Below are 27,924 nucleotides of genomic sequence, written 5' to 3' on the forward strand. Positions count from 1 at the left end.
GTTGGACTTGGTACTCTGGTTTTAATGAACATTTGGGTCGTGTATTACGAGTTACACCCTCCCCCCTTGATGCATGCTTCTCGTTCACGCGGACGGGTGCCACGATCATGTGTTTGAAGCATCCGCTCTTTGGTCATCTTACGCGGTCTTGTCTACGCGTGTATCTGCTTTGCTGTCATTTTAATCAAGCAGGCATACTTGTTGGGTTGAATTACCCCTCCTTGTTACCCCCCGAAATTACCCAACTTGCCAGAAGACTTACAAGTGTTACAAGTGCAGTGGCAACCAAAGACATCACTACGGGGCTTACTTGACCACTTATTCTGCCCTCATAGTTACCCTGGCGCGTAGCTCATCTAAGAAGGGCGTGAATTAAACACTCCTGCCAGTAACAGCTCCCCAGAAGCCTTCATGCCAATAGCTTTAGTCTATACTATTTTCAAATACTTTTCATTTGTATGTGGTTGGAAGCCTAGAATCTGTTAATTCTTGTTTTCTTTTTTTTCGAATCTAGAACCTCTTTTCGCTATAAAGAGCCCTGCAGCAACTAAAACAGCACGCTAGTGAACAGGTTCGGGGCTGGAGGATGCAAAATTCGGAGGGCGGCCCCGGCGTATTCGGGAAATACGGGGCCATTGCCACTAACACCGCTCCAGGCGCCCCTCCGTAGCCTTCAGCAAAAATTCCCCTCCAAACCCTCCGGCCTAATTTCTCAAGGCTTGAATTTTTTAGATTTGATTCCGAGTTTTTTTCCTCACTTCCGATATCGTCTTTGAAGAGTGCCAATTGATCCCAAGCCAATTCAACACCATCAACATGTCTTCTTCGCCGGTTATCAAGCTCCCGGACCCAAGGGTGGCAGCCTTTGCCAGCTCAATCACGGAGCCAATGGAGGGCACGGAATGGTGGAGAGGTAACGAGGGCGGCGTGGTATACGCCGGGGGCAACATCCTTGGCATCCGGTCTGACGGCCAAGGGCAGTTTCCTGTCGGCGTGATGGTCAGACACGACCATCCTGGCCTTGAGAGGATGGGAATCGACATGCAAGGCGAGCACTGGGCCATAATGGGCTTTTACTTGATCACCGATTGCTGGTTCAGTTGGGATGATACCAAAAAGCACATTATGGTCAGACTTGAGAAGGCACATTCGGCTTCAAATGCCAGCAGTGATGAACGCCCTGCCGAGGTAAGCAATTTGTTTCCTCTCACTCCCTCTCTCTCTCAAATCATTTCTTCTATGAAGTGCCACATACCAACCATCAACTAACAGGCTTGTAGGAGATGTGCCAAACCTGCCAGAGCCCCCTCATTGCGAGATACCAAGGATCTTCCCCCATCTGCCAATTTCCGTTGTGCGACACGGCCAACAACGCTCAGCCAATGGGGGAATACAACAAGCAATGGCTGAGAACTCGCAAAGACCAGAGTAATGTTCCGCCCTTCTCGGTCTCTTTGGTCCCAGGTCCTCCCCAACCTGTGAGCAAAGAGGATATCGTTGCTTGTTGCAATGGCCGAAGAAATACCTCCTTGAGAGTCAACTGGATTGGGTGGACTTGCCCCAACTGCAAGAGGCTCAACCTCTGTATCTACTGCGATGATTGGAGTCCTTCTGATTTCGACGAGGTGAGAAACTATTGTCTCAACCCAGTTCCCAATTTCTATTTGAGCTATGTACCTAAGGAGCTTACAGTTCGCGCCGGCTTGTGAGACATGCAAGGAGCCTCTTGTTTCGAGATACCAGGGCTGTTCACCCATTTGCGGATTTCCAAGGTGTGCCACAAACAACACCCCTAACAACTTCAACTCCCAGCCGACGGGAGCTTATGATCAGGCCTGGATCGATACTCGCCACAACCTGATCATTCCGCCCTTCTCCACCTCGTTGCTCCCGAGCCTACCCCAGTTCTTGAACAAACAGGAGATAGTAACCCTTTTCAACGCTTGCACCAAGAGAACGGAACGGACCAACTGGAATGGCTGGTTCTGCGACCGGTGCTTGAGACTGAATCTGCGAGTACATTGGAACCGGCTCGAATGCCGTAAATGCGGTAACTCCTTCCCTTATGGAATGCCGGATTTCGCCTTCGAGGAGCTGGTTCGTCCAGAATGGAGAAACATGACGAAGGACTCCGCGGTTCCTGGCCTCAAATACAACGACCACATAACGCATACCGTCAACGATGACCATCCCGGGTACGTGGTCCATACGTTCCATCTCGACGGCGAGAACTCCGTTGTCATTGGTTTCCCAACAGAGCTCGCTATCACGTACAAAGGTGGCTCCAAGTCCACGTTTGAAGAGCTTTGGGCGAGCATCCAAGATGGCACCATACCCCTGGAACGCTGCCCTGTCAGCGCAAAGATCCCGGGGCAGCTCACAAGGTTCTTTGCAACGAACTACGGCGAAGAGTATCTGGCCAAGATGGCCACGAATACTACCTCGTTCGCGGAAGCCCCGTCTGTAGTTCCGAGCATAAAGAACGAGCTGACATCCGTCGTGTGGGAAATTCTTGGCGGTGAGGACCCCAAGTTCAATGAATTGCTGTGTATCGGGAACTATCCCAACATGGCAATGAATTGGCACAAGGATGGTGAGAAGGGTGTAGGGCCAATCGTTGCTTCCTTTTCTTATGGGGGAACAGCCACCATGAGTTTCTCCATGGACCGCCGGCATCTGGTTGGAAGAGGGAGGACGAACGGCGCGTATTTATACGATACGATTCTTCCTGGCTGCTTGGAGGAGAAGAAAAAACGATCTCTGAGGAAGAAGAGGGACAAAGGGAAAATTACTGAGGAAGAGTATGAAGAAAGATTCAGGGCTCTGGTCGACAAGATTAAAATGCCCTCAGCCAATAAGCCAATTCTTCAGTTCCCTCTCCCTGGAACGGGAACTGTCATGATCCAGGTTGGCGAGAGCCTGAACCAGCGATATGAGCACATGGTTGAACACAACGGTGTTGCTCGCTTGGTCACCACCTGCCGCTCTATTGAGCATGAGGAGCACCAAGCTTAGAAACGAGTCAATATAAACAGAAACTAATTGAACTATTAAAACATAACAAAGAATTTTCGTTAATAGTAATAGAACGATGAGTTTTGTGAAGCGATTCCTATGAAGTTGTTATTTAAGCGATATGTGTTATTTATAGGCGTTTTACGCGAGGGCATCGAGCGTATCCAACACGTCTGCGAACCGAGATTCCTATAGTAACTGGAAATTATCGGCACCAACGTGTCTAGTAAAACGCTACTCATTACCGGCCCTCCTAGGTGCAGAAAAACTTCCACCGTCGCAGCCATCATAGTTATCTTGCTCCATGCTTTCCGTCTTGACCAATTCTACCCTGTAAGGTTCCTCCCCTGTTCCCCCATTCCTCATTCCTCATTTCCCCAGCTGGGATCATTGTATCAAATTTATTTATATCCCAGGTGGCCGAATTTCTCGACTCTTGATCCCCCGTTATCCCCTAAAGCTCCTATCCCATTTCACCACCCGTGCCGGAGCCATCTGATTCCATCAAGGGCAAGTCCTCCACCGAGATAACTAACCATAACCTATCGACACGAATAATACGCAGATAAGGAGAAGCGGGCTATCTTTGATCCCGTACATCATGTAGGAGCCTGTTAGCTCTAGCCAGAGCCCGACCCTGCTACCTGAGCAGCTCCCAATGCGACTTGCACGACGGTAAGAAATAATATGATGCTACCGAAACTGCGGAAAAATTGGTCAATTCCCCTGGCTGGTCAACCACCGGGCGCCAAATTACTTACAGGAAAGTCCAGTATTGTATTGTGTCTCGGCTGTCTCGAAAGAGAACCCAGAAATTCCACGGGCGGGCCGCTTGAAGGTGGTGGTCGAGTTCGAGGATGCGTGGCCACAGATCCCGGAAATCGACCTGGTTCCAGGATGTAGCCTCTTGTCTCATAAGCAACTCGATTTCTGGGTCATACGGGAGCTGGGCGCTCCAGCCGGACACTCTCCGGTTCTTCTCGAAGGTGTCTTGGGACAACGTTTTGATCTCGCGGGTACGGATCCGCCATGATGCACAGCCCAGGCACCAGCACTAATACCTAAGCCCAGTGTACGTCACCAGCGCGCCATGTGCCGAGGATACATGGATAGGGTTGAAAAGGTTCGCATAGGTGGACTGCACCTCGTAGACCAAGCTGGGTGATATGACTGACTTGTTCGGGCTTTTCGTTTCACGGTCTCTAAGAGCACACGGTAGAGCGAACAGCTCGAGGTAGTGCCTCTGTCCAGACCTCGAGAGCAGCAGATGGAGCGATATGTTGTCTGTCCAGGCAATACGTACACCAGCCAGCGACAAGAGTCTATTAGCGTTGAGTACCTTTGTCTCGATGATGTGCGATTCGATGAGACCCGAGTGTAGCCCGAAGCTGAAATCTGCTGTGCGGGAGACGGACGACTGATCAGCAACACACGCTCTTGAAGTCTCGGCCGTCCCGGAGAGCCATGCGGACTCGTCTGCGTGTGGGAGGAGGCCGCAAGACCTGATGAGATCAGATGGCGACTGGTCGAACGCTCTCGCTTCCGAATAGGGTATGCCGTATCTGTGACAGAATGATACAACCACGCGCTTCTGGTTGCCTTGTGTGGGAGAAAAGTACGGCTTCATAAGTGTCCAAACCCCTATTATGATGAGAACAGTGTCTTCGACGCTAGTTAATCGCTCAGCGGATCCTGGGGAGGTGTCGTTGAAGTAGTAGTGGTCGGGCTGACTGGTGGCTAGCTCGTTGACATATGGCTGTATTGCCATATGGTGGGGTTGATCTCCTTCTCTTCTGAAATGAAGCACGACGTCGGTAAACAGACGTAGATAATCCTCCTTCTTCCGCACACCAGGAGAGGATGACTTGATCCAGCGCAGGTACGGCTTCAACCGAGATATTGACTCTCCCGGATCATATCCCATGGCACTCAGGATGTCTTGGTCCATTCCGCCCAAGTGGTAGTCACTGTTAACGGGAGTTGGACACCGGATCTCAATACCTGCTGACTGCTCCATGTGTAAATAACCAAGAATGGCCCGGGACGATATCTCGTATTCGACAAAATTCGTAGGACAATATTCCGGGCGTATGTGGACAGAAACTTGCAATGACCGCAATTGCCTTCGAAAAGTTTGCGCAGCCTGGTAGAAGCGGGAGCTGAACCTGCCAAAATGCTCCCATTAGGTGCTGCGGGAAGCTGCCAAGCCTTCGGGCGTTAGGCATAGGACAAGGCACAAAAGCGTCTTGGGGGCAGTCAACCGATCAAACAGCCCGCATATGGTAAGGAGCCAAAATGTTCTCTGGAACCCTCTTGGAGTCTGGAGGGCAACATTTACGACACTGGCGGCACCACCAAATTCCTCATCGCAATGTTTTTATGTACAGCCTCAGGGCATGCGTTTCCAGGGCATGGGGTCATTGAAGGTACTTGGTAGTAGCAGGGGCGTTTCGAGGAAGCCCGCAATGCTTTCCTCCCAACATAACTCCCTTCGTTGCCTGTCAATCGATGACTTCAAACGATAACATGCTCCTCCCTCATTTCCCTCGGGACCTTGAATGCTCCGTAGAACGCAACACGTCCATCTTGCAACATCTTCGTGAGTTGGTCACCCTCCACGTGGTAGTGTTGAACGTCCTGAACCATCTGCATGTACGAAGTGAACCCTACTACCTTACCCTTGTGCATTCCAGGATCCGACTCGTCGAGTAGGCACACGGGGGTTCCACTCTGTCCGCCGGGTGCTTCGTAGTCGTGTGCAACCCGGTACAGTATCGATCTGGCCACCAGCCGTTTACACTCCGCCAGTTCGGACTCCGTGTCCTGCCTGTTCTTACCTCGCCTAAGAAGCTCACGCACGCTCCATCGCTTCGACTTTTGACGGTGCACGAAAATCCCCTGTCCCACCGTCTGCTGTTGATTAGCTTCACGTCCTAGATACGAAGGCGAGTTTGGACCAACCTGAAATTGATGTAGTCGGATCCCAATGCTCTTAACAGTCCGATCCTTGTCATCGAGGAGGAACACACTCCTTGTGTTGAACTGCAAACTGGCCCATTCTTGATCTGAGAACCATTCAAGCGGCACGCAAGGTTTCATTCCTCCGGTCATCGTTGTTGGCAAGTCGGATACGTCGACTAGGCTGACATCGTGTTCGAAGCCGTCGGGAAAGACTCTTGCATCAGTGTCGAAGGTTCTAGCAACCTTGCCTAACTGATAGAGACGTAAGTATCGGTATATATGAAGATGTATCACTCCCCTCACCTCGGCGTTGTTATTTCCAGCAACTAGTCGTACTTCCTCAAGCCCGGACTGTGGCCACTCCCAATCCAGCTTCGAGTCAATCAGTGCTTCTGTAACCAAATGAGTTGGCAACGTCAGATAAAACCGATTCTGAGCCTCGGTCATCAGCCCAAGTTTTGCTTGGGACCTGTTCTTGGACTTTCCATTGTTCACCTGAGCTCGGACTGAGCTCCCAATGGATAGCCCTTGGTCGGCAATAGGTCTCGGAGAATTTGACATAAGATTACCAAACCCTGATCCAGAAGGAGTTGCCGATGTACTCGATTCCATAGTATTTTGGGTTTGGGCAGATATATGGCCCCACTCGGTTGAGGAGGTCTTCCGACGTTTGCTCGCTTCTCCAGCTGTTGAAATCTGTGTCTGGGCTATAAAGCTGACTTGTAGACCACCAAAGCGCCCGGGGTAGTGGTTCACTGCGGAATATATATCGAATTCGTCAGGTACAATGATCTGCAGCATGCCGTTTACCAAAAGATAGAATCCGGTTGCTTCCTCGAACGTATCCAATATCTGCTCCACTGTGTCATCGCATAGCTCTTTCACTGATGAAATATGGTGTGGATGTGGGTCAGGAGGCATCAAACCTGCGTTGAGGGGGTAATAGGTCTTGATAGGTACAACGACTGGTATGTTGGCTATAGTCAGTGGTACGGGATAAGAGGTGTTTGTATCCGGGGGAATGCATGTCCAGCAGCAATTCCCCAGTACTTTCTCCAGCCGCAAATCGTAGCGGATCTCATTTGGCAACAGACGAAGGAAATGTCCAATATCGACTTCAACATCAGAAAGATGCTTGTCTTGGTGTAAATGGTGCACATAGTCTGTTTGCTGTCTCTCTGTAGGGATTGGGACGGTGCTTGGGCTTGAACTCTTCGTCGGGGCTCTTCGCTGTGAGCCCCTTGCACGACTCTTGCGGGCATTAGGAAAGGGAGCCTTCTCTTTACCCTTCTCCTTAACCTCCTCTTCCTTGGGCTCGTCCTTTTTAGGAGCTCGAGGTCTAAGTTGCAGCCGCTTGTTAAGGTCGGACATGAATCCAGCTTGCAGAACAGCAATCTTACGACCCACCGGTCGAGCCGGAACCGCTGTCTTCTGTTTAGCTGCTGCTTTCGATTCCCTAACCCCGGAAGGTGACTTCGAGGGGCGGGCCGGAATTTGGGTCTTTGGTCGGTCCGGGATCGCAGGTGAGAATGGACGGTGTTCCACCATTTCAGGCTTGACCGTGTGCTCGGAATGAAGTGATAGGTTCTCAAATAACCCCTTTAAACCGCGGTACGCTTCGGTCACTTCTTCGACTTCACTAACATCAGCAGTTGCATCAAAGCATATGGCTAAATCTGCCAACTGTGCTGTGACGCTCAACTCGTCTGAGTACATCTCAACGGGTGACTCTCGTAGGATCTGCTCTATGACGGTTTCATTCCGTGTCAGGCTGAAGTCACAACTCTCCTCATGGATATCGTCGGAACCAGGATCCGTCAAAGGGGGCGAAGGGAGTGAGCATCTGATATTGGCCTCATTGACAATATCGTAATATCTCGTGGGAGACTCCGGCAAGCTTAACACAAATGTGTGCTTCTCGTGACCATTAACGATGTCAAGTGACTTAATGGGTATAGCTCCGTTCTTGTTGGCTATTATATCCCGGGCTTTCTGCACAGTAGCTTGTGGAGCCGGCATGCTGTACACTTGAAACGGTAAATCATTTCCCTGTACCACCAAGTCAAGCATAACCCTGGTAGCCGATGCCTTTTCCGGAAACTCTCGTAATAGAGTGTCAATGAGGTAGTCCCCGATGACAGTTGAGAAGACCGAGGACACACCATCTGCGCCACACTGCTTTAATACGGCAAGGAGGTCGTGGAATGCATGCTTCCGAGTGCTCATCAGATTCTCCAGGTACCGTAAAAACATGTTGCCCAATATAGGATCGCTTTTTGACAGACTAGAGATCGCATAGAAGGTGGTGAAGATGAGCCATATGCTTGGTTCAAGCATACCAGCAAGCTTTTCGAAGCAATGGTTCAAAAGCGCAAAACCCATAGCCACACGGCCCTGTCTGAGGGAGCTTAGGGCCATGCCAAGTATCGTCACCCAATTCAAGGTCTGGTTTGTTGTCGCCTGGTGGGATAAGCCCCAAGGGTTGATGTATGCTTCCGAGTCATTTGGCAATGAAGTCATAGCGGCTATGTAGTGTCCAATTATAAGCACTATAAAGAAGAAAAGTCAGCAAGCTCTGACAAAAGATGAATGAGTGACTAGGGCCAGCTGAGAGCAGCACGAGCCAGTATATATGATAAGCCAGGACGGGGGTTATCTAGATATTCAAGGAGCATACTTGACTGTTCAGCATATCTCGTGTTGTGTGGAAGCTCAATTGGTTGGCGAAGAGAGCCAAATCGCCATAAAGGGTGTTCCGTAAGATAGGTGGTTCGAAGATACCTATTTATGCGCCTGCCAAGGTCGCGATCGAAGGTTTCGCTTTTCCGTTCTATGGGTTCCTTATCCTCTGTGGCAGATGTTTGCCGAGTGCGACGAAGGATATCTTCAATGAATTGCGAGCTAAGATTCTTCCGAAAACCCCATTTCCTGAAGTGGTCCTGTAGAAGAATTCATTGAGTATTGTGGATAATCATATGGCTTTCTTGCCATCCGTGTCTGCTTCACCTGTGAAACCATCGGTTATATCACTTGGGCGGCGACTCACTTTGTACATCTTAGGACTGCGCAGATCAGCATGATGGGTATGAAACTACAGCATCAGGAGACTTACGTAGCATGGAATTGAAATTCTTCCCTCATAATTCTCTCAACCTCTTTCAATGAAAGGTCATCGATGATATACAGTTGCGTGATTATGTCGCGGCGTAGGGCCCAATCGAATGGCCTGGCCCATGATTGTTGCCATATGTGTTCTCGCGATATGGCTACAGGCGGGTAGCGATCCTTCTCGCCAGTAGTGACACCATCGTTTTCCTGTTTGACTGTATTGTTGAGAGTCTTCCGAACAAGAGCTGAGTTATTGTCCATTGCCTAATGGGATGAAAGCGATCATGAAATGCCTTGGAGATAAGGAAATCGACCATTTGCAAAGTAGGTAGAAGTTGGGACCTTCTGTCAACAACGGAGCGGCCTAAAAATGCTTCAGCAACAGACGCGGGGAGGGTGGGATAGATCTTACCAGGCGTCTGCCATAAGGCTATGTCTGCAACTTCGCCACAGGCTGATTGGTTTCCCATCAGATGTTTCCCGTGTGCCTACATGTACGTAGGCAAGCTCACAGCGAATTCTGCCCCTGTCAAATCCCAGCAGAGATGGATGACGTTTGCTAGCAATGATGTTCAACCAGTCATAGGCTCGCTCAGCATTCACATTGCGGGAATTCACAAGCATAAAGGATCGAGAGCTGGACTCACCACCACTACCAGATACGTTACACGACCCTGTCCAACCACATTTGTGCACGCAATCTTACGAGTCTCCTGTGCCTATTTCCCAACATCTGTACATACGCCTCACGATGCTATGTCGCGTAACCAGCAGAGAAGAAAGAAGTCTGCAGTCTAGCGACTGAGTATGGCCTTGGCGGTCAATCCCATCATGGAGAATGCATTGCTATTACGAATAAAGCGTCATAAGCCACGAAGGCTCCCAGTGTGACCCGTCCTCCACCATTTGGGCAGCTTCGAGATCGCGCACATGCTTCCGGTCGCCATTTACATGGCCCTTAATAGGCCCGCCATGTACGAAGGTGTCGTGTCATAGGTGTCGTGCTATACCCAGCGAATTCTGAAAGGAGCCAGTGGGCTGTACTTCTGGGGTTTTGGTGATTGAGGTTCCTGGCCGTTGCCGAGCTGGATCACATAGGGAAGCTTGCATGGGAGATGGATAAATACGTTGAGCGAATGACGAACGACCTCCTATTGTGCTTTTTGCCGTGTATTCGCGCTAGAACAGAACAGCTGAAGCGGCAAGGGTAGTATATATTGGTTGTTCATACATATTCGCTCATCATGTTGGTGCGCATCAGTAGAAGATGGGGATTCATTTGTGCTTTGCGTTCATGTCATCCTTTTCCAACCCCATTTACCACAGGCACTCAGAATCTACAAAGGGTCAGTACACATTTCTCGAAGAGGCCAAAGAACGTGATGCGGGAGCCCATATACCGTGGAATCTATTGCCGTCTAAGGGATCGACGCCATGGACAAGATACAACTCGGATCAATATTCTGGCGAACCATGGCTATCGGGCATGGGCTCGTCGTTATCAGGAGCTTGAATATTTACGGCAGTGATGATTCTAGTGTCAGATCCAGCAGGTGATATGACAGCTGCGAGATGAAGCTCTAAGTCAAGGAGCGCCCACCGACGTGAGCATCATCCGAGGTGGCTACCGCAAAAGAATGCCAGCTAAGTCAGAGATACGGTGAATGCATACCTACGTCGCCACAGAGGGAGCCCCCGGGCGGTCGACCAAGGTATGCCAGCGGATATGACTGCGAATATGGCCATCCACAAGGTCCTCAATTACAGCGAACTTTTACAGGGTGCTCAAGGCGTGGCGCAGCATACAGTCCGGCCATCCCTTGGCCCTGACCACCTCCCAAACCAGAGTCTTCGCAGGTCTGGCTACGACTCAGAAGCAAGAGGCGATCATAAACTGGGAGGCAATCAAGGCCATCTTCGGCCACATGGCCGTGGCTTTGCTCCTATTGGTGGGCAAGACACCAACAGGGCTGCGATACCACCCCAACCTAGCGATGATAGAGAGGCAGATCGATGCACAGCCTTCGCAGAGCCGGACGAAGCTCAAAGTCAAGACAAGTTGTGTTGAGTTGTTGTTATACCAGTTGCTCAGGGCTCCGTGCCTAGCGACGGCCTGAGCCAAGGCATTGCGTCAAATGACGAGGGCTGGTGACCGCAGGGGATTTCTGGCACATCCCCCTTTTCTCTTGCCGACACCGATCTACAACATATATGCTATCGCATGTTGCTTCTGCCTGCTTCTTGACCTTAGGGCAAGCTCTATCCTCGATTGCTCCAAGGGACTGGCTGACAGGCTGCTCATTCTCTAAGCATGTTCCAGCACTGAAGACTTGAGATAGTGTGCCAGCCATGTACTGAGATGGCCACTACAGTGTAGTGCTTTCTTCTGAACAATAACTGCATTGAAGCTTGTAGGCTTGTAAAACGCACATGTATTTACAGAAAGAAAACATATACTGGACTCACTCATGTGTTCGGCAGTGAGACACGGGTTCGGAGAACACAATGAGGCCAAGCCATTCCAGTGACAATGACCACCTCCTGTGGGCGGTTATGCCCAAATCAATCCTGTAACAAACCAAACCACCCGGGCCTCGCCGATCACTGAGAGGTACCTAACCTTAACCCCGCACCCTACGCCTAACCCGACCCCAAGCAGGTACAAGTTTAGGACAAGTGAACAGTACTTGTGCCTGACGTAACTGGGCTATTCTCCCCCGTTTCCCCCTGTCTCCCATCGGCGACCCACAGCGGGGTAGTTCTTTTCCAAGCTAGGTCCTAGCTGCTGCCTTTCCGTCAGAGCTCTCTTCAATGTTGCTGTTTGCTCAATGCCCCGCTTCTGCCTGTTTGGTAGAGTCAGAGAGAAGCAGTTGCGCCCACTCTAGAACCCTCCTGGCCGCCTCTGTAAGTCTGCAGCAAGCAGGTACCTGAACCAGCACATTACATTACCTCACAGATGGAAGACTGGGAACGCTCAAGCATCTGATCTTCACCCAACATCACTCACTCATCAGCACAACTACCAAACACCAATAGTCAGAAAGCATACATACATACAGGACGAGTTGACAAGATGGCATCGGCAAAGAGAATCACCAAGGTAAGTCCCCCATCGCCCTCACTTCCGCTCGTCCCATCCTACCTGTTTGCTGCCGCCTGGTCGCTCCAGCCTTGCATCCCACCTTGTCAGCGCCAAAAGCAGCCCAACTAACGCCCTGGCGCCACCCGCCGACCCTCCGAATCCAGGAGCTGCAAGAGTGCGAGACCTCGCCCCCCGAGGGCATGACGATCGCCTACTCGGAGAGCAACATCCACGTCTGGACCATCACGCTGCAGGGCCCGCCCGGCACCGTCTACGCCGGCGGCGTCTACACCCTGACCCTGACGCTGCCGACCGAGTACCCCTTCAAGGCGCCCAGCGTCGTCTTCAACACGCGCCTCTACCACCCCAACGTCACCAACGACAACGCCGGCAACATCTGCCTCAGCATCCTCAAGCCCGAGAACTGGAAGCCCGCCAGCCGCATAAAGGGCGTGCTCGAGGCCGTGCGCCAGCTGCTCGTCGAGCCCCAGCCCGACGACGCCCTCGAGGCCCGCATCGCCGACGAGTACAAGAACAACCGCGTCGAGTTCGACAAGAACGCAAAGAGCTACGCCCAGCGCTACGCCAAGGGCGGGAATGGCGGCAGCGGCGGCAGCGGCAGCGGTGCCAGCACAGAGGGCCCTAAGTAGGAATCGACACTGCGCCGCTTCGACCCCCTAAGGTCCTCTCTGGCAGTTAAGGATGACGAGGAGGACGTGATGCATAGGATGCGGCAGACTGATGCCAATTGTCGTCTACAATGAATACACCCTGGCAACCTTATCACCTCGTACAATCACAGCATCACCGCCATTTGAACCAACAGCCGGCTCACGATTATGGATAACCACTTCACGCCGGCGTTGAGTAGTGGGGCGTGATGTGAGGAAGGTGCATATGTTACGGACGGTGGAATGGCTTCTTTCTTCCATGATATTCAGAACCGCCTGCCGTGCAGTTGTACATAGGGTCATGCTACCCGATCACTGCACAGCGATTCCACAGGAAGAAGAAGGGGGACGGTTATGGCATCACCTGGAACTAGAACCACCAGGTGCTGCGAGCGAAACTCATGACGATGAGCATTAGCGTGCATTGGGTGAAGCTAGGGTATGATTTCATGGCATTAATGAACAAGTAAAATCACTGTTACAGCCAAGTCTTGATTGCAAATTCGTGTTTGTCTATATTGCCACCAGGGACACATACTGGCTGCTGGTTTCATCTACCTTCAAGTAACCATGCACAGCTATTTGTAGAGTGAACAGTGAGTCGAGTCTACTGGCTTAGTCAAGTCACATATGATCAGGGCACAAGGAACAAGGGTGTGGTTTTGTTGCATGGCAAGCTGCCATTTTCTTCTTTCTCCCGGGGCATCCATGATGGCTTCGCTCTAGTGAAATCATTCTATGTACTGGTGGGCCTGGCTCCTTTGCCGTTTGCTGTTGTTCCACGCTGCAATGCCGCAAGATACTTCTTTACAGATGAAGAAGAAAAACAAATGCAAGACCGAAAACGGGGTGGTTTGTTGGAAACGAGACACACAGAAAAAGCAAAAAGCACCCAGCGCCGACAAATGCCTAGAATATGCAACCCTTTCCTTTTCCCCATTGCAAATTTTGAACAAGAATAAAAAAAAAAAAAAAAAGACAGGAAAAAAAAAAAAAAAAAAAAAAAAAAACGAAGCCCACACAAGACACCGGAGTTTTGTTTGCAAGCCAGCAAGCAAACAAGCAATGCAATGAATGCCCCTATCTCTCTCTCTCTCTGTCTTTTTGTTTTGTCTTCGCCAGCCCAGCCGCCCTGCTCCGAAAAGGAAAGAAAAGGAGAACCCCCCAGGCCAGATGTGATGATGTGCCATTGTTGTAAAATACAAATCGCGCGAGCCGCAACAGAAAATTCGAGGCCGTAAGTTCGTGAAAACTGTCATGATTTCGGTGGAAGGAGGTGGATGATGGATGGATGGGTATAGTAGTAGTAGCTGTGTGTGTAGTTATTGTTGTTCTTCTTCTCCTGCAGCCTCGGCAAAATCCCTAGGAGGCGCACAACCAAATCTGAGTCGCGAATGCAATCAAGTCGAATTCGAGTGAACGATGAAATAGTGCGCTGGCTCCGCTACCATGTCGGCGTCGGCCACAGGCCACCATCATGAAGCCATCTACACATTTGCCGCATGTGTGTATGTGAATGTGGTGTGTTATGGCGTAGCGGTACGGGTATCGATCGGCGCGGAAGAGTGACAAAGGAAATAGAAGTCGATGGTGTATGTTCAGGTGCTGTGAGGTTGCGAAAAATGTCGCCGCTTTTGGTTCCGTTTGTCCGTCCGTTCGTCCGTCCGGGGAAAGTGCTTGCCATCCCTTGAGTTATGATGCTACCGCTCGCTCGCTCCCTTACTTCTTGCTGCTTAAAAATGTGCCCTTCTTCTTCAGTTCCCCGGTATCCTCTCCCAGACTAGCGGCTATCCGCGCGTTCTCCACCTTGACATTGTCGCGTCTCTCCTGTCTCCGTTGTTCGATGGTATCCTGGCTCAGATGCCCAAAGCCGTTGCGGCGCTTAAAGCAGCTCTCCATCAGCGCATTGGCGTCGATCAGCCGCCGCGGGATTGTCTGCACCACCTGGAAGATCTCCATGGGATCGCTCACGCTCTTGATCTCATTCTCGCCAATCTTGAAGACGGCCAGCGCGATGCGGAACAGCGTCTTCGAACCTTCGTAGAAAAACACATCCCAGACTCTCAGCGTCGTCTCAATGGGTAGGGTGCCAATGAAGCAGCTCATGAACCAGGCTGTCATACACAGGGTGATGGGCGGCAGGCGTGTCGGTTCCGGCCCCTTTCGGTGTCGTCGCGACTTGGGTTTCACCACTGCATCAGTACCATCCAACTCGCCGCCAATTTTGCTCCAGACAGCCGGCATGGAGTCGCGAAGCGACGACATGAGCACGGCCAGATCCACGTTGGCGCCCTCGAGACTCATCTCGTGGGTTCCGGGTAGGTATACGCGGGTTATGATGTTAAGTAACCAGAACGCCTGCTCTTCCGACTCCACGAACAGTAGCAATAGCCCAGCCAGAAAGTTGAGCGATTGGCAATAGCCAATGCGAGGGTTGTAAATCGAGAATGCGTGGAGTACCCTCCGGAGGGCGGAGATCATTTCTGTTTCATCCGCCCTGGCTGCATTGCCGGTTGGGACGGTCATGGTGGCCGTGCTATTGCGATTGCGCGCGGCCTCGGTATTCGGCGCAGACGAGTTATGGGGTGACCTGAACTTGATATTATCGGGGAACGTTCGGTGGAGGTCGCGCTCGATGGCCTCGTTATCGACATCCTTGGCCTTTTGCTTCAACAGCCCGTCGTACACGCCTCCATGTTTCGCCAAAATGGCTGGGCCACCGGCATAGTAGAACCAAGCTGCACCTCTCCATTCGGGGGGAATGCCCTTGCGGACGAAGCGTTTCGTCTTGGTCGAACGTGGAGGGAAGCGGTTAGGGGTATCCGTCATGAGGCCGCTCTCCTTGAGGAATGCGACCCATTTCCGCCGCCTCCTCTCAATGTACTCAGTGTATCCGCTATTCCACTGGTCGTACTGTTCTTGGCTGACGTATTGGTTGTGTTTGCGGAACCCGTAGCGGTCTCGTTGGCTTTCATCGTCGACTTCGGGCGGCGGCATGTTGGTAGTGACTGGGTTTGGGGAGCAGTGCGATCCGGGAATTCCTCCTCGTCGTCATCTTCCGCTACATCAGCAGCTTCGTCAACGGTGGGTGTTAAGTCGACGAGCTTGCCCGAGTCATGCTTCTCGCTCTCCGCACTTCGTTCCGCTTCCTTTTCAGGGGGTTGGGAGATTGAGCTTCAGGGTTTCGGAAAACCGTCGCCGATGTGCGGACAAATCGCTCAGAGCCGCCTGCACTAGTCCCCGGTCGGACGATGGTGGGTGGATCCAACGGCATCTTGTTCAGGTCTGAGACACTATGGGACATTACATGCATGCCCAAAGCTTCTTGCGAGACAGCCAGCGCGGGCGGCCGGGGAAGCGGCAGACTATCGGTCATGGCCTCCAGCATTGCGCTCTTCCTCCTGCTCATTTCCGATGCGCCAGTTGGCGGCCTAGACGCGTCGTCGTGTGCGCTGAAGAACTCGCCCGGGGCTATCGTGTCCCGGAAACCCTTTTCGTACATTCCCATGACGTCGTCCAAGCTGAACTCGTCCTCTTCCTCGTCCTCTTGGTACTCCTCCATTGGCATGTTGATGGATGTCCTAGAACTGCTTTTGGTCGCCACACTGCTTCGCTCAGTGCGCATAGTCCCTTGTTGTGTCGAAGAATTAGACATGTGTGAGCGGTAGCTAGTCCTCATCTCGCCAGAGGGCATCGAGGCCATGCGAGGTATGGGGTCCCTGGAATTCGATCTGGGGCGGTTGCTCTCAGTTCGACTGTAAGCCAACGGTGGCCGGGCTAATGACGGGTTGCCCTGTCGGCTCCTACTGCGGGCAGTCTCGCGCATGTGAGGATCGGGCGTACCGCGCGGAGGCAGAGAGGCAAACGTCGATGCAGAGTGGTTGGAGGATACGGAGTGTCCTCTTTCCCGCGGCCAAAGCATATGCTGTTGGTAAGTAGAAGGCGAGTCGGTAGGAGTAGGGTCGGTTGCAGAAGACGGGGTATGGACAAGCCGGGTCTGAAAGTGTTCCGGCATCGGCTGCTTCACACTCGGTCGTCGAGGCCGGGAAAAGTTCCCAACCACTGGTTCCCCTCCCACATGCCGGCTCTCGAGCGAATTCATCTTGGGGAAATGGCTGGGACTCAGAGGAGGGAATTCGTCCCTGGTTTCCGAGATGAGCGATGCGTAGTCTTCGTCCTCGTATTCATGCGGAGTTAGCAGACCGGGTGAGCTAAAGGCCGAATGCGAATTCGAAGGCAGAGTGAGCACCGTGGTTTTCGGGTGCGGTAAGGTCTGTGGTGATTGATTGTAAAGAACGGTATGGCTATGAGCCAAAGAATCCCATCGTGGAGATAAGGGTGTCAAAGGCGCCGGCGGGACGTGGTGCCCACGGTCGTAAGACGGACGTCCAGAGTCGTATGACGGACGCGGGTGCTCGTCGCGGGCGTCGTGGGGGTGGTGAGAAGTCTCGTTCGTGCGGTAGTGAGAAGTAGATGTGGCAGGACTCGCAGATGCGTAGGCGTCGATTATGCTGTCGTGACTGTCGATACTGCCGCGGTGGCTTTCGGCGGCAAAGGGGCGGACAGGGCTCGACAGTGAGGCAGGACTGGGTAATGAATCAGGAATGGGGGAAGCCGGGTTGCTAGACGAGGCTTTTGAAGCATACAGGCCAAACTCCCTAAACGTGTTGCTCCGCTCGCGTTTGACGTTAGAGGGCCCGCGAACAGACGTTGCAGTTGCATCATTCAGGTGACCAGGGTGACCCTCGACTGGAGTTGTCTGAAGCCCTTGGCTTCGTCCAATGTCTCCGGGCATGGCCATTGTGCCGGCCGGGGGTGGCACATAGGGTTGGCCGAGTCGTCTCCTTCGCTCGCTTGCTCTCAGGCTGTCCCCCCTCTTATTTTGAGATTGCCTGTGTTATATCCGGCGCCCGATATAGTACCTGTAGATGTATCTGAGGAAAACTTGATTTGCGGCCTATCTGGGTAGGGGAAGGTTATTGGAGCAGCCCGGCCAGTTGAGGAAAGGAATGAGCCCGGCCAAAAAAAAGGACCAGAGGCTAAACTGCAAAAGGAGCAGGACAAGGCCGGACCGGGGCTAACAAAAGAAAGACTCCGAGTGACATGAGTGCCTGGTCTCTGACAGTCAGGACTCCTAGTCTCTCTACGTGTAGTCGCTACAGCAGAAGGCGTAGCAGGAAGAGCGAGGAGAGACGCCCAGCGACCGCGAGAGTTTTCGAGGCGACCAATAATAATAACAGCAGCGGGCGCTTGGCGGAGATTGAAACTGCAACTTGGGTAGGCTGCTACAACCTCGATCCAGTTTGTGGGGATTTGCTTGGGCGGGCTTCCAAGGTTGAATGAAATCCAGGAACCCGTTGCTGCCCTGGTCGCCGCTAGGCCGGTCTGGGAACAGCCAATTTGCACAACTATTCCCAGAAGGAACACCTGGACCTGGTTCGCTGGAGCCTTTGGCCGCTGGAGCTGATGCGCGATGCCCATGCCAATGCCATGCGATGCGATGCCAATCCGTCTCGCGGGTATGTACATGTACCTACTACCTACAGTACTGCTACCTGCCTGCCTACTAATGCTTCGCTTGATCCGAATGATGCACGCGAGCAGCGATCATGCAAATCCGGACGCAAGATGGATGGATGCTAGGCTACAGTACCACTACTGGGCAATGCTTGATGCACTACGGAGTAGTAATGGAATGGAATGAACGGGCTTGTCCGTTCAATCTGTTCTGTCTTGTCTCGTGCCTTTGCCGTGCCGAATACCTGGGTATGTAGCTAGCTAGCGAGCGGTGGCTTCTGATTGCTCGCTTTCGAATCTTCAACAGCGGACGGTTAGTTCTTGTGCAGCATCAGCAGCGTCCCCCTTCATGTCGTGTTCTTCCAAGCGGGTCAGCGGTAACGGCCGGAAATTTTGTGGCCTCTGCAGACTCTCTCTCATTGCCAAACCCTCAGAAACCTCGCCCATCAACACGGGTCTTCCTTGCAACGAGTAGCTGCACCACCCGCCCACCGGATCAGAGGCTAGAAAAAAGTACATGTACATTCTCACTTGGCCTACTTATTAGTGTCTGTGTCAACATCGGCAGTCTGGTATTTTGCCCGCTTTAGTCTGCATTCCAACCGAGCTTGCGAGCCGTTAGCGGGGAGGAAACATCAACAACACAAGATTGCCTGAAGAGGCAAGCATGCCGAAGAAGGAAGCCGTCATCCACTTCCAGCTGCAGTGCATTGTCTTCTTCACTAATGGCTTATTAGGGATGCATACTTTGTTTGGCCAATGCTGCCTGAATTTGGGATCGTCGGTGAGGTTGATGAGACAGTTCGGACTGCCATGCTGTATGGCGGCAAGTCCGGTAGTGCTTACTGGAGCCTGTAGCTGCAATATAATGCGACAGGCTGAAGACGGCTTTGCCCTCGAGTAACATGCCGAGGGAAGGACACTGCAAATCGCGATGGAACTAGCTGGCGTTCCTTTTCGAACAATGTCAATGCTGTGTTTCGCGGTCCAATGGGCGCCAAGCCTGGTGGGTATATGTTAGGCTATCTCGATGTCAAGCCTGGCGTTCATGGTATGATATCGACGTGACATGTCAAATGCCGTAAGTAGCCTGTGCTCTCAGACTCGATCACGGAACTCTGGGAATGGGACCATCAGATCTTCCTACAGTACCAAAGCTCAATGCTTGCGTGCATTCAAGTAATCTACAAGAATGATGTCAATCCCTCGCTATCATTGTATCATTCTTCATATGTTTGAAGCGCCGCGTGATGCCTCATGCAAGGGCGCCTTGACGATCCTCCATCCGTACATGGCTCCTCGCGTCGGGGCCATCGAAGGTTTCGTTAACGCAGGCGGCAGGTGATGGGCAACAGGCGACATGGACAGCATGCTGCTGCTCCCGGTGCCGGCTCTCCATGGGCTGTCTCTGATAGTGACAGTACCTGCATGACGTTGCAGCGCACGTTCGAATAGACAAGATGCGAAAAAGTGATATCACATATATTAACTCGGCTGCATGTCCCGTGTATGGCTGGCCACTATTCGATCCTATTCATCTCCTGGAGTCGAGCTATCACTATTGCTTGCACTGCACAGATGAGAATTAGACAATGAATTGTTGATCTTGACGATTGACTTTCATCACAAGGCCTTCTCATATTAATGATAATAATGTATTAATAATATACATGGATCTTCCCATGCGCCCGCCCGTTGGCTGGGCAGACTTTGACAGCCTTCGATTGTCCGATACGGGAGAGATTAACAGAACCTACTTCTCCGCAGGAATAGAGTTGATATCCAAACGGCCCAATCAATAGTGAACTCCTTTAAGACAGGCACAGTCAAAATACTGTATCTGTGACCCAGGGCTGTACAGGCTGGACATGGGCTCTATGGATACATTCTGGAGGAGAATTCATTATTTTAGAAATCTAATAAAAAATGTTTACATTCAGTGGGTTCGGCACGCGTCATGGCCTCCTCGTTTGCTGCGACTGGCTGGGAGATTTGAAATGAAGCTGAGAAAAATGGTTGAATTAGCGTTGGATCCGTCGCGAGGAACAACGTGTGAAATTTGCTGGGATGGCAGACAAGGCCAGCCGACGACAGGGGGATGGGAAAACCAAAACAAAAAAAGAAGGCCGCCTCTCATTGGCCCAGGAGCTTCCTGACAAAACAAAAGAGGAAAGGAAAAAGAAGGCAGGTAGAAGACGACGATCAGCAAACTCGAATCCTGACAGCCGACCCAGTCGGCCAGCCTCCGTCCCCCTTGCGGGCGCCCTTTACTCGATGATGTCAGGCAAGGGCAGGGGGTAGCATTTCGACCGAGTTGGAGTCCATCCCTTTTGCCCATCTCAGTCTATGACTACGACTACTTGTCTTGAAGTTGACCTGACAGAGTGAAGCAAGCTCGCGGGCCGGCATCGCATATGGAATCAACCAAGCAGCACTTTTTTGTTTTGCTCTGGTGGGTGTGCTGGGTGTGGTGCACTGGTGGTGGTTTGTGACAGCGGCCCGCCCCCCTGTAAAAGCGGTCCCTGCTAGGCTTTTTAAATCAGTACGACCAGCTTGCCAGGTGGTGCATCTCCATCGAGTTAGGGGGGCAGAGGGGTGGGTTTCCGGCTCTCCCTAGCGCATCGGGGGGAGGTAGTAGGGGAGACAACACAACTGGAGCTCGCCCCGGTTCGAAGCGAGCTGTACGAACCCAATGGAACGGGAAGAGCCAATCTGCCCTGCCCGGCCCAATGGGGGCCTGCTTGGCAAAAACGAAGTTGGCTTCATTCGTTTTGATATTGCTCTGGTGATTGATTCCTTCTTGTTGAGACTCATCTTCTCTCATGTTAATTTCCGCTTACAAGCCCTTCGCGGAGAAGGAGCAAGTAATCCCGAAACAGAATCTGCCCTCCTGAGCAGCCCGGATGTCGGATAATAGTAATAAAGGGGGTTCGCGCTCCCAACTTGCGCGATGGATATGAAACAATTGCAACGCCCACTGGTGATCCATTCAACCCATTTACTTCCGTTTCTTGATCCCCAGATGCTCCCTTGATGCCATCACTGGCCTGGCTGCCTCCTCTGGCCCGGCTAACGCGGGCTGCACTGGAAATGCGGATATCGTATCAACTGTCCATGTCATTCATTCTTACACGTACATGTGGCTTTGTTCCTCGGGACCCCGTTTATCCTGTCGTCTGAAGCAGCGGTGTTCCCCTTGCAGCCTTGCTCCGTATCCGCTATGGTATAAACTGTCCTTGCCTGAGCTGAGATGGCAGTTCGGGCATCCAATGGCTCCATCGTCAATCGGTGGGAAGGTTTCGAGGCCGCACAAGGAAAATGGGGGCTCGGGCTCTTACAACTATCCTTCACCGCGGTCGGGTATTCATCCAAGGCCATATGTTCGCGATGCGGTCGCGTTCAACTCGGCTTTGCTTGCGCCTTTCACTCCAACTTAATGTGTGCCAGTTGCGCCTTTCGCGGTAAGTAGGGTATGTATCATATTGAGTGTTGTCGCAGTCGGGCGCACAGCGCATGGAAGAATTGAATGGTTTTCCCTTTACGGGGTTATCGGAGTACCAGCCAACTATCATTTGGAGCATACCTACGCATTGGACATGCATTCACGTTCCTGGCTGAACTGTGTATCCAAATGTGTGGGCTAGGGGCCCATCCAGCAAACCGCACATGGAGGAGGCATGGAAGACGCCTTGCCTTTTCACGTGGGCTCTCGGTTATGTCAACCACATTTCCAGCCCAGCCACCGCCCGCCCTACTTGCCCTACTTCCCCTACCTGCCCTACCTGCCCTACCTGCCCTACCTGCCAACCCCGTTATCTGGAGTGGAAGGCGGAAGCTTTGGGAAACAGAAAAGTGACAAGTCAGGTCGGCAGGGCGGGGAAAGCAAAAAAATGGATGTTTTTGAAGGAATGCCGATAGTTGTGTGTGTGTGTGTGTGTCTGATTCCTGATGCAAAGATGCTTTGTGCAGTACATGCCTCTGCGTGCGGCGTTTGCTTGCTTTGCCAAACAACGTCATCGAACTGGAGTGTTTCAAATTTGTCTTGCGATACTGTCCTGATGGAAGTTTACCGACAGAAGCACACTCGGACCATTCAAGATACGATACCTGCGCCCGGCAAATATTGGAGAGTCCCACGTGATCTGCGGGAGCCTTTTACCATTGATCAATGGGAGTGATGTACCCAGATACGTCAGGTACGGAGATTCCGCATGCGCCTTGGTTCATCACTGGCCTATGCTGCTGTGCCTCAACCCGTTCTGGTTGGGCCATGGTGCTGCAAGTACAGTACAGCCTTGATGCACGCGCGACAGGGGTCCGTCAAGCTCTTACAGCAAATGCATGTACTCGAAGGGGACAGGCAGCTTGGGACAGGGCAGAGTCGCTGACAGGAGTGAGCAGGAGACAAGAGAGAGGTCGAGAAGTCGAGTGTCAAGTGTGGTGCGGAGAGGCCAAAGCTCCCTTCAACTGTCTGCTCTCGTTTCTCTTTTCTTGGGGAACAGAGCCAACCAGCCAACCAGCTGTCGTTTAAGCTGCCTTCTCCCATGTTACTCCCAGGGGCCAATCGACAGCTCCCGTGTCTAGCATCGGGGCTATGGGCAGAAAGTGGCCCGCGTACACACCATTACAACATCAAAGTCCCCCCTCCCCAATGTCATCACTCGCAGTGCAGTGCAGTGCAGCCAGCCCAGCTCTCTTTTTCTCTCTCTCTGTCTGCTCTATGCTCCCCCTCTCCGGCCTCCCATCTGCAGTCGTCCCTCTTCGTTTGACTGCTAACTCTAAGTGACATGGAGTGACTCTGTGGCTCTATCGACCATGCTCCACAGTGACAGAGTTATGCTCTCTGCTCCATCTTCCCGCAGAATCGCGCGCCGTAGTTCCTTGGGGAAGTACTTACACATGTACTCGTCGGTACATGCCTACCAGCCAACCCTTACACATGGAGAGCTGTTGTGCGTTGGTAGTAGGCAGGTAGGTACTGTAGCTTTGCCTCATGAGGAGGAGGAGAGGTTCAGCAAGCAGCAAGCAGCAAGCACCTTGAAATGGATGGGCGAACAGCAGCACACTTGCGCGCGCAGTGAATGGGATGGGCTGGCAAGCCGGCAAGTGAAGCAAAGCCAACTACCCTAGCAAGCTCCCCCTCCTCTTCCTCTTCCTCCTCACTCTTGTCCCTCAGTCCCCCCAAGTCTGACCTTGCCAAGCTGTCCATCCAGCTCCCAGCTCCCCAAGCTCCCCCCCAGCTTACGAGCCTCTGCCTCCCACCTTTGCCTGCGCGTTCCCTCTCCTGTCTCCGTCCTTTGGGAGCCGCGCCCAGCGCTTGCCTTCCCACCACCCCCCGACTTTTCCCCCTTCTTATCCCATTACCCTCCCTCTTCTCTTCCAATTTGCTTGTTCCGTACGTAGCCTCCTATACTTTTCACTTGCCATTGACCTATCGGGACATCTCCCCCTTGCCGTTGAACCTAACCATTTGCCTCTACCTGCCCACTTACAGCCAACCATGTCCCGCAAGCGCAAGAACGAGGAGGAAGAGCTCGTTGCTCTTCCCAGCGATGAAAGCGAGGAAGAAGAAGAGTGAGTGACACTATGCACACGTTATCGTCGGCGCATTACCTGTCCCCTAGGTCGCAAGCTGTGGTCCACTCCGCCTGCCGTGCGTCGCAAGTTATACGCCATCACCCTCGATGCGCCTAGGCTGGGCGCATTCCTATAGCGCTATTGACGCAAGGCCAGGCCATTTAAACTTGCCACGGCTTTAACAGACCGCTGCGTGATGTGAAGAAGGACGATGCTGATGCCCTGACAGATATATCTCAGAGGGAGATGAGGACGAAGTCGATGATGACGATGACGACGACGAGGAGGTCGACGAGGAGGAAGGCGAGCCTGAAGAAGAGGGGGAGAATGGTGTTAAACGTAAGTTCCACGGTCTTGCAATGTGCTCTTACATCCCGCGATGGCGCTGCGAGAAGAGGGTGGTCCCTCTGATTCTGCGCGCGCGATCTAAACCATCGAGCAAGGCGACTGACAACATCCGCCCTCGTACTAGCCGAGCCGGCACATCCGGCTAAAAAACAGAAGACCGCCCCGGCGTCCACAGAGCCTGTTCCCGTAGTGGACGACGGCGATGAGGAAGAGCCCGATGAGGACGACGAAAACGTCGACGAGCAAGGCGGGCTCGAACCCGAGGAAGACGCCCTCGAAGAAGAGGAAGAGGGTGATGCCGAAGAGGAGGACGACAACGAGGAAGCCGCCCCCGCCGCTACCGATGAACCTGCCAAAGCTGTCAAGGTCGGCGCTGCGCCCGTCGTGGTTGAAGGAGGAGACCACGTCAAGGAGGTTGCTGCCAATGGCGACGAGGAAGATTAAGCCTCTAGAATGGCATGAGCTCCTCGAAATGCCGGCATCTTGGCGCCCCTGCCTCGTACGCGGATCATGTTTGATTGGAATCTTTCCTGGTTATCGAGATGAAATGTTTTGGATTTCGTATCTTCAAAGAACATAGATGTAGCTTCAACAACATTGCGAGCCTTTGTTGAAGAAACGAAGGCCAATGTAGCATTGGTTTGAAAATGAAATAATTTTGCGAGTCTGCAAAATCTCTAGGTCTCTCTCCTAGGAAGTCCAAAGGGGACGGGCCATGGTACGGTTGGTGCAGAGATGTCTCATGACGCTCCGGAGTCCCGGGCCTGTCTAATTATATATCAGGAAGGGCAGGACTTCCATTGGGCATCGATGCCTACTTGGGAGAAAGCAAGCTTCGTGAAATCAACCATACACATAGCATTGCAAGTCTCGTTTCCCCGCGCTAAGTAAGCTCTCTCCTCCTCGAGCCCCATATGACCACTTTACGTGCGTAGGTACGGGTAACTTGCCGAGCCTTGAAAAGAGGGCTCTCAATCAACAGGCTTAATGGTTGGTCCTGACGGCGGCGGCTGCAGCCGTAACCTACATACATACATAGGTTGACACGTAGAGCTCTTTTTTTTTTGACGATCAGCATCTCGGTGGAAGTGTAGAAGCGAAACCACGAACCGTTCGTCAGGTCAGGACCCCACATATACGGACATGTTCATCCATAGACCACCAGAAACGGGGACCATTCAAAGGTCCGTCCGTCCCATGCCTGACTGCCCGACGGATTGGGTGGATGGATCTCTTCGCTATTTTTACCGGCTGGGCGGGATGGTGGGGACTTTGCGGCGCTTCCGTTGATGAGATGGACTTTTCAATAGGGCATCGTCGCATTTGCCCGCGTCATTTAGTTAATAAGGATGCAAGAGTTGGTCAGCATGCTACCTTTCATAGACAGAGCTGCAAAGTCCTCTATGTGAGACTGGGTTCTTGATTCTCACAGGATATATACTTCTAAAAAGAACATGTTTTTATACTCTTACAGTACAGCATAACCATCACACATATAACGATATATAGTAGTCTGAGTCGGAAGCACATTGAATGCATATAGTAACATCGATAGTAGACATCACAGTGATACAGGACATCCTCAAGCCAACCTTCTAAGAGTATAATGACAAAGTATCGCCGAAAGTCAATAAAGGGGCTCGATAAGACATGTTTAGCTGTTATTGTTCAACAAGCTTCACAATGCATCTCGCTTACAGTCTGTTCAGCTAGGGACACGAAAAGGAAGGGTATAGTCATATAGCCTAGCACAACCTGTATGAACCACACTAGAACAACAAACGCCGGAACCAATGCATTAATGGCGACAACTGTTTTGAGCTTGAAGGGACGACTCCTCTATTCGTCATCCTCTTCCTCTTCCTCTTCCTCTTCTTCTTCCTCCCACTCATCCTCCTTCGCAGCCTCGTCGGCGGCACCGGCCAGACCCTCACTGTCATAGTCATCGTCCATCATCTCATCAAACAGATCGCTGTTGTTACCATCCAGGTCCATCTCGTCATCATCACCGTCCTTTTTGGTGCCATTGGCAGCGCGCTCCTTTTTCTTGTCGACGTTGGCCTTCTGCTCCTTGCGGCGCTTCTCCTTCTCCGTCCGCCTTTGTTCCCAGCGCTTCTCGAGCTCTTGGATCTCGTCCTTGGACTTGTGGATGTGCTCGTGCCACATGACGTTGCCGCCAGAAAGACCCTCCTCGACCTTGACCAGGCGCAGCTTCATGCGCGGGCCAAGCTCCACCATCTTGACAGCTCGTCGCTCCACCCGGTCATCCGCATCGTCGGCCTTGGCGCTGGCCTCGAGAGCAGCGCGGGCCTTCTGGGACAGGACCTTCTTGGGGGCGTTGTCGAGGACTTCGACTTCGGCATCCGTGTCCATTTCGCTGCCGCTCGTGGCATCCATCATGTAACCGTCTCCGTTCTCGCCGCCGACCATGTAGTCGGAGATATCCTCCAGCTTGCCCAGGTTCGGCACACCACCTTTCCTCGCCTTCTTGTTCATCAGCTTCTCGGCAGCATCCAGGCGCCGAAGCGGCTTGGAGACACCAACTGCCTTGGTCGTGATGGCGTAGTGTCGGAAGTTGATGACAAAGCTGCCATCATCGCCATCTTTGGCGGGTTCTCGATTTAATAGGAGCACCCGCTTGATGGAGCGCAGCGGCGTCTTCTGGGGGTTGATAGGGGGAAGAGGGACTGGAAGACGGTGGTCGCGAGAGTCTCGAGATGGCGAGGGACCTTGGACTTGGCGTCGGAGTTGGGGGTAGAGAAGTTGTTCATGACGAGCAGGGGAGGTGTGAGGTACTCCTTGCCGCCGCCTCGCGGGTGTCGCTGGGCGCGCCGCACGTCCTTGCACAGAGAGTATTTGTCGACGCGGAAATGCAGCGTAGGTCCTCGGGGCGCGAGGGCGACACGGAGGTTTGTGTTGCCGGAGTCTGACTTGGAAAACAGGAGCAGATGGGTGACTCCCAGCGGGCCGGTCATGGTGACATAGTCTCGAAGACGGTTCGCGCGGCGCTCCTTCAATCGACTGGCAGTACCGGGCTCCATGACCTGACGCACATCCTTGGCCAGCTGACTGATGTTTGATCCGACCTCGCCAGCACCTATCCGAATGACCATGCTCTTGGGGTCCTTGACGGAGGCATGGCCGGTCGAAGCGGCAGTGGACTCGGGGTTAGCGGCGCCAACGTGGGTGCGCCTCTTTGTCCGACGTTTCGCCATGACTTATAGTGGTATCGAAGAAACTAATAAACAATGTTAAGTATTCTTCTATCCCAATTGAGGCTATTGGGTGAATGTTTGGGTGCAGCTTGTTGAGCGAGAGGTGTACTGGTGTTGCTGCTCCCCCGATTTTGCGTACAGCGATCTTTGTACTACCGAGCTGCAAGTTCATGTTCACCTAGGAAAAAGTTCAGAGGCCCGCCAAAAATTTCTTATCGTCTGCTATCGATAAGGGGAGAAGATGGATCAGATAACGCTTACAAGATGCCATCTGGGCAAAACCTCAGAACACGATAACTAGAAAACATTGAGATTCCTTCCCTATAGACAGATACCTGAGTCAAGAGGGCTGACTCACGTAAAAAGGCTCATTCTAACACCACATCTGCGTTATTTTAACATGTCATAAGATGTTCAGAGATTGAACGGC

The 27,924-nt window shown here is 52.4% G+C and overlaps 8 protein-coding genes across 8 annotated transcripts; 4 read left to right on the forward strand and 4 right to left on the reverse strand.

Moving 5' to 3' along the window:
* Positions 1-816: 816 nt before the first annotated feature.
* Positions 817-3,015, forward strand: PG986_004457 (uncharacterized protein; the record flags this gene model as incomplete). Its single annotated transcript, XM_066840679.1, has 2 exons — positions 817-1,188; positions 1,813-3,015. The coding sequence occupies 2 exons, from the start codon at positions 817-819 to the stop codon at positions 3,013-3,015; spliced, it is 1,575 nt and encodes a 524-aa protein (XP_066703306.1).
* A 620-nt stretch (positions 3,016-3,635) lies between these two features.
* On the reverse strand, positions 3,636-5,032 carry PG986_004458 (uncharacterized protein; the record flags this gene model as incomplete). Its single annotated transcript, XM_066840680.1, has 3 exons — positions 3,636-3,717; positions 3,777-4,069; positions 4,121-5,032. 3 exons carry the CDS (start codon positions 5,030-5,032, stop codon positions 3,636-3,638), a joined length of 1,287 nt encoding a protein of 428 aa, XP_066703307.1.
* A 497-nt stretch (positions 5,033-5,529) lies between these two features.
* Positions 5,530-9,345, reverse strand: PG986_004459 (uncharacterized protein; the record flags this gene model as incomplete). The annotated part of the gene is made up of 5 exons (XM_066840681.1): positions 5,530-6,228; positions 6,280-8,501; positions 8,654-8,915; positions 9,023-9,038; positions 9,089-9,345. The coding sequence occupies 5 exons, from the start codon at positions 9,343-9,345 to the stop codon at positions 5,530-5,532; spliced, it is 3,456 nt and encodes a 1,151-aa protein (XP_066703308.1).
* A 1,173-nt stretch (positions 9,346-10,518) lies between these two features.
* PG986_004460 (uncharacterized protein) lies at positions 10,519-11,152 on the forward strand (the record flags this gene model as incomplete). Its single annotated transcript, XM_066840682.1, has 2 exons — positions 10,519-10,637; positions 10,771-11,152. 2 exons carry the CDS (start codon positions 10,519-10,521, stop codon positions 11,150-11,152), a joined length of 501 nt encoding a protein of 166 aa, XP_066703309.1.
* Positions 11,153-12,157: 1,005 nt separating this feature from the next.
* PG986_004461 (uncharacterized protein) lies at positions 12,158-12,816 on the forward strand (the record flags this gene model as incomplete). The annotated part of the gene is made up of 2 exons (XM_066840683.1): positions 12,158-12,184; positions 12,331-12,816. The coding sequence occupies 2 exons, from the start codon at positions 12,158-12,160 to the stop codon at positions 12,814-12,816; spliced, it is 513 nt and encodes a 170-aa protein (XP_066703310.1).
* A 1,740-nt stretch (positions 12,817-14,556) lies between these two features.
* Positions 14,557-17,638, reverse strand: PG986_004462 (GTPase activating protein; the record flags this gene model as incomplete). The annotated part of the gene is made up of 2 exons (XM_066840684.1): positions 14,557-15,845; positions 16,072-17,638. 2 exons carry the CDS (start codon positions 17,636-17,638, stop codon positions 14,557-14,559), a joined length of 2,856 nt encoding a protein of 951 aa, XP_066703311.1.
* Positions 17,639-23,854: 6,216 nt separating this feature from the next.
* PG986_004463 (uncharacterized protein) lies at positions 23,855-24,723 on the forward strand (the record flags this gene model as incomplete). The annotated part of the gene is made up of 3 exons (XM_066840685.1): positions 23,855-23,928; positions 24,161-24,270; positions 24,404-24,723. The coding sequence occupies 3 exons, from the start codon at positions 23,855-23,857 to the stop codon at positions 24,721-24,723; spliced, it is 504 nt and encodes a 167-aa protein (XP_066703312.1).
* Positions 24,724-26,118: 1,395 nt separating this feature from the next.
* PG986_004464 (uncharacterized protein) lies at positions 26,119-27,494 on the reverse strand (the record flags this gene model as incomplete). The annotated part of the gene is made up of 2 exons (XM_066840686.1): positions 26,119-26,916; positions 26,976-27,494. 2 exons carry the CDS (start codon positions 27,492-27,494, stop codon positions 26,119-26,121), a joined length of 1,317 nt encoding a protein of 438 aa, XP_066703313.1.
* Between the last annotated feature and the right edge of the window lie 430 nt (positions 27,495-27,924).

This window comes from Apiospora aurea, assembly GCF_038362705.1.
Source record: "Apiospora aurea strain CBS 24483 chromosome Unknown utg000003l_segment0_segment0, whole genome shotgun sequence".
NCBI classification, from domain to species: Eukaryota; Fungi; Ascomycota; class Sordariomycetes; order Amphisphaeriales; family Apiosporaceae; genus Apiospora; species Apiospora aurea.